General features: G+C 44.4%; 1 protein-coding gene across 1 annotated transcript in view; it reads left to right on the forward strand.

Annotated features, from left to right (window-relative positions):
- mgat5 (alpha-1,6-mannosylglycoprotein 6-beta-N-acetylglucosaminyltransferase) overlaps window positions 1–12,973 on the forward strand; it is a 148,536-nt gene that overhangs the window by 40,005 nt on the left and 95,558 nt on the right. The window contains exon 3 of the mRNA XM_057855988.1: window positions 3,253–3,417. Within this exon, the coding sequence (XP_057711971.1) occupies window positions 3,253–3,417 (165 nt within the window). The remainder of the gene's footprint in view (window positions 1–3,252; window positions 3,418–12,973) is intronic.

Raw genomic sequence — 12,973 nt, forward strand, 5'->3', positions numbered from 1 at the left:
CTATGCTTCCTTATCACATGGTATCACATTGTTTGTGGTTGAACTTAAAATGATTACTGTACAGTAGATGCTGCAGATACAACAGTTTGGCAACTTTTTGCATAGTTCCGTTTTGCTCCGACAACTTGACCCACAACTCCAGATAGCTGATATTATCCTGCTTCCCTGGTTTTCTACGATGCAATCAGTCACTCTTTCGACAGATGATTAATCCACAGTCCTGATAGTGTTGATGTTGCATGCAACATATGTTGTTTTTCAGTACGGGAATATGCGTACTGATGGCAGTGTTTTTCCAATTAATAACCATCAAAATCATATTTACCGTCCCGCCCTTTTTCAAAGAGAATAATTAGTATTTATTCTTTGGCCGAACGACTAAATATATATGGTGGAAAACACTCAGGTGACATGAAGTTCCGCTCTGAGACCCCCAATTTGGCCAACTTTCAAAATGTGTGATACCTCATTGGTAAGCTTAAAATCTCTTTCTGGGGGAAGGAAAATTTTGAACAGAAGGGCATTTCTAAAAATATATATATATTTTAAACAGCAAAACCCTATCTGGAGATGAGAGCACGCGAGAGCAGAATTAAAAACGCCATGACTTTAACGAGATATTATCGCGTACTTACCTTGTTCCGATCCAGAAACTACATGTAGCATGTATCACTTTTAATGTATAACTTTTAAAAGTGCATTGAGTAGGGCTGTCAAAATTATCGCGTTAACGGGCGGTAATTAATTTTTTTAATTAATCACGTTAAAATATTTGACGCAATTAACTATAGATGTCCCGATAGAATTCCGATCGATCGGGTCCGATCACGTCATTTTCAAAATATCGTAATCGGCAAAAAATATCGGACATGCCTTTTTTAATATATATATATATATATATATATATATATATATATAATAATTAAATCATTTTCTAATTGTATTTAATGTTACAGACAAAATGTCTTCACTCATCCAGAGTCTTTAGTTTTGGCTTAAAGTAGGGTTATCAAATTTATCGCGTTAACGGCGGTAATTATTATTTTTTTAAATTAATCACGTTAAAATATTTAACGCAATTAACGCATGCGCTGCACGACCTACTTAAGCATTGTTGCGTTCAATCTATAATGGCGCCGATTTACCTATATATAGAGCTAAAAGGCAGTGTAAAATGAGTAGAATGAAATTTGGCAGTCTTTGGAGCCTTTTTTTAATTGGCTAAAGCCTTAAAATCCCTCTCTCAACAATTAGAAATATCGTGGGAAAGCAATGTGGGGGAGAAAGGTAGTTGATTTTTTTCTTTACACCCTATGTTATTTCCCAAGATATACAGTGGGGAGAACAAGTATTTGTTACACTGCCAATGGGTTTTTCCATTGTGCAGTGAGAATCGGGAGCAAAAAAAAAAAAAGCAATGGGATCGGGAAATATCGGGAACGGGCAGATACTCAAACTAAAATGATGGGATCGGGAGCATAAAAACATGATCGGAACAACCCTACAATTAGCGCACATGCCCCGCACAAACAACTTAAAATGACAGCACAGTGCAATGCCAACTTGTTACTTGTGTTTTTTGGAGTTTTGTCGCCCTCTGCTGGCGCTTGGGTGCGACTGATTTTATGGGCTTAAGCACCCATGAGCATTGTGTGATTATTGACATCAACAATGCCGGTCTACTAGTTTATTTTTTGATAGAAAATTTTACAAATTTTATTAAAACAAAAACATTAAGAGGGGTTTTAATATAACATTTCTATAACTTGTACTAACATTTATCTTTTAAGAATTGCAAGTCTTTCTATCCATGGATCGCTTTAAGAGATGGTTTGAATTGCGATTAATTACGATTAATTACGATTAATAATTTTTAAGTGGAATTAACTCGATTAAAAATTTTAATCGTTTGACAGCCCTAACATTGAGCAATATCTGATACTGGTGCTGATTGTGATAGTTGAATTAAATCAGGGGTGGGCAAACCGGTCCTTGAGGGCCACAGTGGGTCCTGGTCTTTGTTCCAACTGACCCAGCACAGCTAGTTTAACCAATGAGGTTTCAGCAGAAATGAGAAGCACCTGACTGCAATCGACTGATTACACGTGTAAAACAGCTGATTGGTGAAAAGGTGTCTTCTTAATGGGTTGCAACAAAAACCCGCACCCACTGCGGCCCTTTGTGGAATAGTTTGCCCACCCCTGAATTAAATGGTTATGGCGGAAAACAGTCAGGTGACTTGAAGTTCCGCTCTGAGACCCCCAATTTGTCCACATTTCAAAATTGTCCGATATACACGTGTGATACATCATTGGAAAGTTGAAAATGTAAATTTTCTGGGGGAAGAAAAACTTTTGAACAGGAGGGCTTTGGGAAAAAAAAATTAAACAGCGAAACGCTATCTGGAGGTGAGAGCATGAAAGAGCAGAATTAATATCTCGTTAAAGTCATGGCGTCTTTATCGCGTACTTACCTTTTTGATCCAAAAACTCCATGTAGCATGTATCACTGAGTGTCAAGACACAGCTGTGAATGGCCACAGCTGGATTTTTGGGGGATTTTATGGGTGAAACATGGTCATATAACAAGGGTCGCGATGCAGAAATCACAGACATCAAGGAGTGGTCGATATTTTCTTTTTCATATTTTTAACCTTTTAAACGTTTTTTTCCAATATACTTTGTTTGGATCGATTATTTGTCATCAAACGTATCGGAGAAAATGCGACAGTAACAAAAAAATTACAATTAACCGACAGTTATGAGGTGTGACTTTTTTAAAGACACCATTTTTATCATGGTGATGTAATTTGTATAAAAGTTTAAAATATGCGAGTGAATAATTTTTTAAAGTCGTTTTTTTTTTTTTTTTAAACGAAATATTAGACATCAATTAATGATTGTAAGATAAAAATGACAAGACATTTTGAATAATATAATTACTTACCTTCTTTTTATGGCTGGGTTGAAACAAAAGCGGTTGAGCGACATCTGTAAACGGGGGTTTCCAGGGTAAAACAGACAAATTAAAAATAGTTTGGGGGCTTAATGTGCCATGAATCTGCTATCGCAGCATATAGACATATTGTTCTATCGAACACAACAGTTCTTTTGGCTTAAAATACAGCAGTTTATTTTAAAGAGGAGTGCAAGAGCAAAAGCTGCTTTTTCAGTCTTGTCTGTGTATATATATATATATATATATATATATACCTGCATTGTGCCTGAGTAAAATGATGCCCATTTCTTCCAGACTTAAAGAAGACCCTCGCAGTGCTGCTTGATAACATCATGCTGAGGCTGGCTAAGCTTGAGTCCAAGGTCGAGAACATCTACAATGGCACCGGAGGTAGTCTGACTAATGGCTCCAGCACCTCCACGCCAAGCTCCACCAATCCAGAAAAAGTTAATGTGGCAGGTATGTCTCACATTAATTGGATTGTCAGCATAATTTATACCTCTAATCCCGTACTGAAAGGGTACAACCTGCTGAAATCTTTTTCCAACTTTGCACACTGCGCACCTAGCATGGTGTTAATTCTATAAAATAACTGCATTTCACGGCCTTTGGACCATATCAGCTCATCCAACCTATTGACTGGCATTCAGGTTTCATGAAGTTACTATGTGGCGTTTATTTGTATTGCTTTTATATGGATTTGAACGCATGTTAACTGTACGAGTGAACAAGAGCTTTTCTGTCATGTTGCCAACTTAACCTTTTTGCTGTATTTAAAGTGCCTGTGACACCTTTAAAAACCTCTTAAATAGCATTATTGTGTGAATTATAATCATATTTTGAGACGATTGGACTATATACAACAATTTGGCAAAGTGCAGATGACGAGAAAAGAGTCTTTCAATCTGCCGTTTAGCTACTCCTGTCATTATGGCGCTCTGGCGCCACCATCTGGCTGATTTAGAATTCAGCCCAATAGAGGAGGAAGATTCAGAACGACGAAAATGCACCAGAGAGCAAGAAAATGTCATCATTGTTTTTATCTTTCTACTCCAATATTTTTACAGGATATTCTTTTTATCTCAGTATTTTTCCCCAAATTGCTTAATAAATGGTATGGTCATGACAAATAACAGTCTTGTGCAAAATGGAATATGAAATATTTAAAATGCGTTTATTCAGTACGACAGGGCTAAATTACTGCATAATGGTCGAGACTGCTGACTTCTTAAACCACCCGAACGGTATTTTATGCCACCGGAGTTTGTCCGGCTTTTGTCATTTCCCTGCCCCGGCTTTGGAGAGCATAAACAAACCAGGAGGCGTGACAGCTAGCCGACATGCTAACCCAAGCAGAGTGATGTTTCAAAGTCTTTGAAGCGAAATATCACACAAAACTACCCCGGATCATCTCACACCGCGGCGAGGTTGTTGATTGTCTTCACTGATCGGCAACCCGCCAGCGGCGAGCATGTACAGCACATCGTTCCCCTGCTGCGGGCAGAAGAGCTCGTTTGCCAGGGAAGCAACTAGAGAAAGACCGCCAGACAAACCGGCCGACGTCGGTGGAGAGCGTAGCTGCCACATGGTCAACACAAATATGGCGTAAATTAATGCTTAAAAACATGGCGAAGACGTAAACGGTGAGAGAGCGGCATGCAGTTGTTCTGTGCAGCTAACAAGGCAGGATGTGTCTGAGGAGAACTTTTCTACATGTCCATCCATGATCAAATGTAAATATTCCTTTATTTAAAGAAAGTTAGGAGTGTTTACTTTGTAATTGCTGTATTTGCGGCCATTTTTAACACAAAGTTGCAATTTCTGATGGGGTGGAAAATTTGACAGAACACCGGGCACAAGAAGAGTGCAATAAGCCGAGTATAGCGCTCTCCCGGCGGCGGGGGGTGCGACAAGCCGCTGGTCGTCGGCCGAGTGGCATTCTCAGTGGACAATCAGCCACAAAATGCAAGCCACCTCCGTATTAAAACGTGTGCCATGATCCCAGTATTTGACATAATACAAAACACGATGTTTACTCACTTCCTCGTACAGTGGGGCAAATAAGTATTTCGTCAACCACCAATTGTGCAAGTTCTCCTACTTGAAAAGATTAGAGAGGCCTGTGATTGTCCATCCATCCATCCATCCATTATCTTCCGCTTGTTCCGGGGTCGGGTCGCGGGGGCAGCAGCTTTAACAGGGAAGCCCAGACTTCCCTCTCCCCAGCCACTTCAACCAGCTCCTCCGGCGGGATCCCAAGGCGTTCCCAGGCCAGCCGAGAGACATAGTCTCTCCAGCGTGTCCTGGGTCGTCCCCGGGGCCTCCCGCCGGTGGGACATGCCCGGAACACCTCTCCAGGGAGGCGTCCGGGAGGCATCCGAACCAGGTGCCCGAGCCACCTCAGCTGGCTCCTCTCTACGCGGAGGAGTAGCGGCTCGACGCCGAGTCCCTCCCGGATGACCGAGCTTCTCACCCTATCTCTAAGGGAGAGCCCGGACACCCTGCGGAGGAAACTCATTTCGGCCGCTTGTATCCGGGATCTTGTTCTTTCGGTCACGACCCAAAGCTCGTGACCATAGGTGAGGGTAGGAACGTAGATCGACTGGTAAATCGAGAGCTTTGCCTTTCGGCTCAGCTCCTTCTTCACCACTACGGACCGGTGCAGCGTCCGCATTACTGCAGACGCCACACCGATTCGCCTGTCGATCTCCCGCTCCCTCCTACCGTCACTCGTGAACAAGACCCCAAGATACTTGAACTCCTCCACTTGGGGCAGGATCTCATCCCCGACCCGGAGAGGGCACTCCACCCTTTTCCGACTGAGGACCATGGTCTCGGATTTGGAGGTGCTGATCTTCATCCCAGCCGCTTCACACTCAGCTGCGAACCGCTCCAGTGAGAGTTGGAGGTCACGGCTTGATGAAGCCAACAGCACTAAATCATCTGCAAAAAGCAGAGATTCAATGCTGAGGTCACCAAACCGGACTCCCTCAACGCTTCGGCTGCGCCTAGAAATTCTGTCCATAAAAGTTATGAACAAAATCGGTGACAAAGGGCAGCCTTGGCGGAGTCCAACCCTCACTGGGAACGAATTCGACTTACTGCCGGCAATGCGGACCAGACTCTGACACCGGTCGTACAGGGACCGAACAGCCCTTACCAAGGGGCTCGGTACCCCGTACTCCCGGAGCACCCTCCACAGGATTCCCCTAGGCACACGGTCGAACGCCTTCTCCAAATCCACAAAACACATGTAGACTGGTTGGGCGAACTCCCATGCACCCTCGAGGACCCTGCTGAGGGTGTAGAGCTGGTCCACTGTTCCACGGCCGGGACGAAAACCACACTGCTCCTCCTGAATCCGAGATTCGACTTCCCGACGGACCCTCCTCTCCAGCACCCCTGAATAGACTTTACCGGGGAGGCTGAGGAGTGCGATTCCTCTATAATTGGAACACACCCTCCGGTCCCCCTTTTTGAAAAGGGGGACCACCACCCCGGTCTGCCAATCCAGAGGCACTGTCCCCGATGTCCACGCGATGTTGTAGAGGCGTGTCAGCCATGACAGCCCTACAACATCCAGAGCCTTTAGGAACTCCGGGCGGATCTCATCCACCCCCGGGGCCTTGCCACCGAGGAGCTTACCAACCGCCTCAGTGACTTCAACCCCAGAGATCGAAGAGCCCACCTCAGAGTCCCCAGACTCTGCTTCCTCAAAGGAAGGCGTGTCGGTGGAATTGAGGAGGGCTTCGAAGTATTCTCCCCACCGACTCACGACGTCCCGAGTCGAGGTCAGCAGTACACCATCTTCACTATACACAGTGTTAATAGTGCACTGCTTTCCTCTCCTCAGACGCCGGATGGTGGACCAGAATTTCCTCGAAGCCATCCGGAAGTCGTTTTCCATGGCCTCACCGAACTCCTCCCATGTCCGAGTTTTTGCCTCGGCGACCGCCGAGGCCGCAGTCCGCTTGGCCAGCCGGTACCTGTCAGCTGCCTCCGGAGTCCCACAGGCCAAAAAGGCCCGATAGGCCTCCTTCTTCAGCTTGACGGCATCCCTTACCGCTGGTGTCCACCAGCGGGTTCGGGGATTGCCGCCACGACAGGCACCAACCACCTTACGGCCACAGCTCTGATCGGCCGCCTCAACAATGGAGGTGCGGAACATGGCCCACTCGGACTCAATGTCCCCCACCTCCCCCGGGACAAGGGAGAAGTTCTGCCGGAGGTGGGTGTTGAAACTTTTTCTGACAGGGGATTCTGCCAGACGTTCCCAGCAGACCCTCACAATACGTTTGGGCCTGCCAGGTCTGGCCAGCATCTTCCCCCGCCATCGGAGCCAACACACCACCAGGTGGTGATCAGTTGACAGCTCCGCCCCTCTCTTCACCCGAGTGTCCAAAACATGCGGCCGCAAGTCCGATGACACGATTACGAAGTCGATCATCGAACTGCGGCCTAGGGTGTCCTGGTGCCAAGTGCACATATGGACACCCCTATGTTTGAACATGGTGTTCGTTATAGACAAACCGTGACGAGCACAGAAGTCCAATAACAGAACACCACTCGGGTTCTGATCGGGGGGGCCGTTCCTCCCAATCACGCCCCTCCAGGTCTCACTGTCATTGCCCACGTGAGCGTTGAAGTCCCCCAGTAGAACGAGGGAGTCCCCAGAGGGGGCGCTCTCTAGCACACCCTCCAAGGACTCCAAAAAGGGTGGGTATTCTGAACTGCTGTTCGGTGCATAAGCACAAACAACAGTTAGAACCCGTCCCCCCACCCGAAGGCGGAGGGAGGCTACCCTCTCATCTACCGGGGTAAACCCCAACGTACAGGCGCCAAGCCGGGGGGCAATAAGTATGCCCACACCTGCCCGGCGCCTCTCACCATGGGCAACTCCAGAGTGGAAGAGAGTCCAACCCCTCTCGAGAGGATTGGTACCAGAACCCAAGCTGTGTGTGGAGGAGAGTCCGACTATATCTAGTCGGAACTTCTCTGCCTCACACACCAGCTCAGGCTCCTTCCCTGCCAGAGAGGTGACATTCCATGTCCCAAGAGTTAGCTTCAGCAGCTGGGGGTCGGACCGCCAAGGCCCCCGCCTTTGGCTGCCGCCCAACTCCCTACGCACCCGACCCCTTTGGCCCCTCCCACAGGTGGTGAGCCCATGGGAAGGGGAACCCACGTTGCCTTTTCGGGCTGAGCCCGGCCGGGCCCCATGGGGACAGGCCCGGCCACCAGACGCTTGCCTTCGAGCCCCACCTCCAGGCCTGGCTCCAGAGGGGGGCCCCGGTAACCCGCGTCCGGGCAAGGGAAACTGGGGTTCAATAATCTTGCTCGTCATAAGGGGTCTTTTTGAGCCATACTTTGTCTGGCCTCTCACCTAGGACCTGTTTGCCATGGTTGACCCTACCAGGGGCTTAAAGCCCCAGACAACATAGCTCCTAGGATCATTGAGACACGCAAACCCCTCCACCACGATAAGGTGATGACTCATGGGGGGCCTGTGATTGTCAACATGGGTAAACCTCAACCATGAGAGACAAAATGGGGAAAAAAAAAACAACAGAAAATCACATTGTTTAATTTTTAAAGATTTTATTTCCAAATTAGAGTGGAAAATAAGTATTTGGTCACCTACAAACAAGCAAGATTTCTGGCTGTCAAAGAGGTCTAACTTCTTCCAACGAGGTCTAACGAGGATCCACTCGTTACTTGTATTAATGGCACCTGTTTTAACTCATTATCGGTATAAAAGACACCTGTCCACAATGTCAGTCAGTCACAAAGAGCCAAATCAAAGAGCTGTGGAAGGACACCAGAGACAAAATTGTAGACCTGAACCAGGCTGGGAAGACTGAATCTGCAATAGGTAAAACGCTTGGTGTAAAGAAATCAAATGTGGGAGCAATTATTAGAAAATGGAAGACATAAAAGACCACTGATAATCTCCCTCGATCTGGGGCTCCATGCAAGATCTCACCCAGTGGCGTCAAAATGATAACAAGAACGGTGAGCAAAAATCCCAGAACCACACGGGGGGACCTACTGAATGACCTACAGAGAGCTGGGATCACAGTAACAAAGGCTACTATCAGTAACACAATGCGCCGCCAGGGACTCAAATCCTGCAGTGCCAGACGTGTCCCCCTGCTAAAGAGAGTACACGTCCAGGCCCGTCTGCGGTTCGTTAGAGAGCATTTGGATGATCCTGAAGTGGACTGGGAGAATGTGTTATGGTCAGATGAAACCAAAATAGAACTTTTTGATAGAAACACAGGTTCTCTTGTTTGGAGGAGAAAGAATACTGAATTGCATCCAAAGAACACCATACCCACTGTGAAGCATGGGGGTGGAAACATAATGCTTTGGGGCTGTTTTTCTGCAAAGAGACCAGGACGACTGATCTGTGTAAAGGAAAGAATGAATGGGGCCATGTATCGAGAGATTTTGAGTGAAAATCTCCTTCCATCAGCAAGGGCATTGAAGATGAGACGTGGCTGAGTCTTTCAGCATGACAGTGATCCCAAACACACAGCCAGGGCAACAAAGGAGTGGCTTTGTAAGAAGCATTTCAAGGTCCTGGAGTGGCCTAGCCAGTCTCCAGATCTCAACCCCATCGAAAATCTGTGGAGGGAATTAAAAGTCCGTGTTGCCCAACGACATTCCCAAACCATCACTGCTCTAGAGGAGATCTGCATGGAGGAATGGGCCAAAATACCAGCAACAGTGTGTGAAAAGCTTGTGAAGAGTTACAAAAAACGTTTGGCCTCCGTTATAGCCAACAAAGGGTACATAACAAAGTACTGAGATGAACTTTTGGTATTGACCGAATACTTATTTACCTCCATGATTTACAAATAAATTCTTTAAAAATCAAACAATGTGATTTTCTGTTTTTTTTCCCACATTCTGTCTCTCATGGTTGAGGTTTACCCATGTTGACAATTACAGGCCTCTCTAATATTTTTAAGTGGGAGAACTTGCACAATTAGTGGTTGACTAAATACTTATTTGCCGCACTGTAAGTCCAATAGTCCCATAGTTGTTGCACACTTGTTTTGGCCGATCTCGTGGTGCACGGGAACTTTCTGAAACCCAAAAAGGCTCACATGCCCACCTCTCCCTGGTGCAGCTACAAAAGCCTGCAGCCGTTTGGCTGGCGTGATGCGAAAAATAAACAAATTTTATCTGCACAATCAGCTGAATCCGCAGTCCACCTGCATGCTATAAAGCAATGCTGTATTGTGAGATGCTGACCCGGGTGACGTCACATTCGCATTCGTTCTAAACCCGAGATTGAAGCCGGAAGTCACTCATTTTCATGGCGCGGTATTCAAAAATTGAATATATAAAACGATCTCTTCCACACACATCCAAGCGGTCCATTTCATTCAGGGGCATAAAACACCACGTGAAATATAAATAAACATGCTTTTTGGTGTCATATGCACTTTCAATACTTATCTGACCCCTCTAGCAAATTGTTTTCTTTCCCAAAAGGGACTCGGAACAATGTTAACATTGTCCACAAGTACGTAACATTTGTCTATGCCTGGGAGCCTGGCTAGCAAGCCAGCTTTGTTATGAATTGGGATTGGGAATTCCAATGGGTTGTGCTCAAAATGTCAGCACATTTTAGAAATGTAGACACTATTAACCCTTGGAGGGGAACTAATTGGCTTCCAATCATGGCGCTAGACTTCAAATTCATTAAGACTGGGAAGGGCGAATGAACGAATCGTCGCTCTCAGGCCAAAAGAAATGGACATCTAGTGCAGTCAATGGCACTGAAAGATGAGCATTCACTGCTAGTCCTCCCAGTTGAAATTATATTTAGCACCAAAATGTTAAAAACAAATACAACAACTTTAGTCTTTGTTTTTACTCAATGTAATTGTATTCAATGGCATGGACCTGGCTCAAAGATCCGTACAAATAGATGATGAGATCGAAGGGATATAAGCTAGAAGGGTGTGCAATCTTACGCACCCCACGACTCGATTCGATTACGATTCAGGGTGCTATGATTTGATAATTGAACGATGATCATGGTATGACGATGATTACGTTTATCACGATTATCGGTCATCGTACATTACTAATTAATAAAGTAGCCAAACACATTTATGTTCATTATTTCTTTAAAGTATCTTAATGATTCAACAGGAATGATGGAAACATGCCCATACAACAAAAAGCTGCCGTTAAGCTGTTTTTTTTTAATTTATTTATTTATTTAAATTTTTTTTTTTTTTTTTTTTACAAGAAAGTGCAAAAACATTAACCATTTTAAAGGCAGTACTTTATTTCTCTCAACAATGCAATAAAATTTACACAGGTGGAATGAATTCCAAATTTTCTGGAAACAAAGTGTGTTTAGAAATAAGACTTCTTTTAACCAATATACTTGGTTTTCACAGATTTCTGTACTATTTGACATGTTTGTAGTGTTACAGCTGTACGTAATCACGGTTTTACACGTTCTGCGTATGAAATACACATTAGCGAATTAGCTAATTAGCTTAGCGCTTAACATCTAGAAAACAACAATAAAAGCTAAACAGTACAGTCCCTGACAAAAGTGTTGTCGCTTATCCATTTTGTAGAAACAATTGCTAATAACCTGACTTTTAATGATTCAATTGGTTTCAGAAATGGCTCATATGAAAGCTAAGACCCTCCCAAATGATGTTGCATGTACAAAAATATATTTGTTTCACTGAAAAAAAATTGATCATTTAATAAAGACATAAAGATTAAATTTTGGCAAGACAAAAGTTTTGTCACCTAGGGAAAGTGTTGTGAAAATTGAACAAAAAATGTACTTCAAATACAAAAATATCTGGCATAACATAAGCGAATTAAGTAGTGGTGCTGTGAGATCCACATTTAATATTTTGTATGACTTCCATGGGCTTGAAGAACTGAATACATGCGGTTCGGCAAGGATTCATACAAGTCATCAGGAACATCAAAGAAAGCAGTCTTGCATGCCTTCCAGAGTTCATCAACATTCTTGGGTTTCGTCTTCCATGCTTCCTCTTTCATCCTACCCCAGACATGCTCAATGATGTTCATGTCTGGTGACTGGGCTGGCCAGTTCTGGAGGATCTTGATCTTCTTTGCCTTGAGGAACTTTGGGGTAGACAATAAGGTATGCGATGGAGCACCATCCTACTGCAGAATTTGTCCCTTTTTATGGTTAGGAATGTAAGAGGCAGCTAAAATTTGTCCTCCACGGTCGAATCAGTGCCCAGAAACCAGCATTAAACAAAAGACAATTAAAAATCCGTGTGGCATATGCCAAGGCCCACAGCCTTTCAAAAGGATGGATGCTGAAAAAGTGGCAAAAGGTGGATTTTTCAGATGAATCTTCCATTGAATTACACCACAGCCGTTGCAAATATTGCAGGAGACCTACTGGAGCCCGCATGGATCCGAGATTCACTCAGAAAACAGTGAAGTTTGGTGGTGGCAAAATCATGGTCTGGGGTTACATCCAGTATGAGGGTGTGCGAGAGATCTGCAGGGTGGAAGGCAACATAAATAGTCTGAAATATCAACAAATCTTAGCTGCCTCTTACATTCCTAACCGTAAAAAGGGACAAATTCTGCAGCAGGGGGGTCATTTCATCATTTGGGAGGTTCTTAGCTTTCATATGAGCCATTTGTGAAACCAATTGAATAATTCAAAGTCAGGTTATTAGCAATTATTTCTACAAAATGGATAAGCAACAAGACTTTTGTCAGGGACTGTGGAGACAAAATAAAACGCATTGGAGGGAAAAAGGCCATAAAAAAAACTAAAAAAATAAATACATAAAAAAGGCTCAGGACCTTAAGGGTGAATCTCTTCATATACATTAGTGATAATGTGCCAGTGTATTGTTATAATTAGGAAGTTCAAATTCCATTAAAAAAGTTATAAAATGGTCAACATAGTATTATGCCATTAAACCTTATATTAGTGACATGCTTTTTTTCACTACCATGGCATTTCACATGCAGCACTGAA

The sequence above is a fragment of the Corythoichthys intestinalis genome, chromosome 2 (assembly GCF_030265065.1).
Source record: "Corythoichthys intestinalis isolate RoL2023-P3 chromosome 2, ASM3026506v1, whole genome shotgun sequence".
NCBI classification, from domain to species: Eukaryota; Metazoa; Chordata; class Actinopteri; order Syngnathiformes; family Syngnathidae; genus Corythoichthys; species Corythoichthys intestinalis.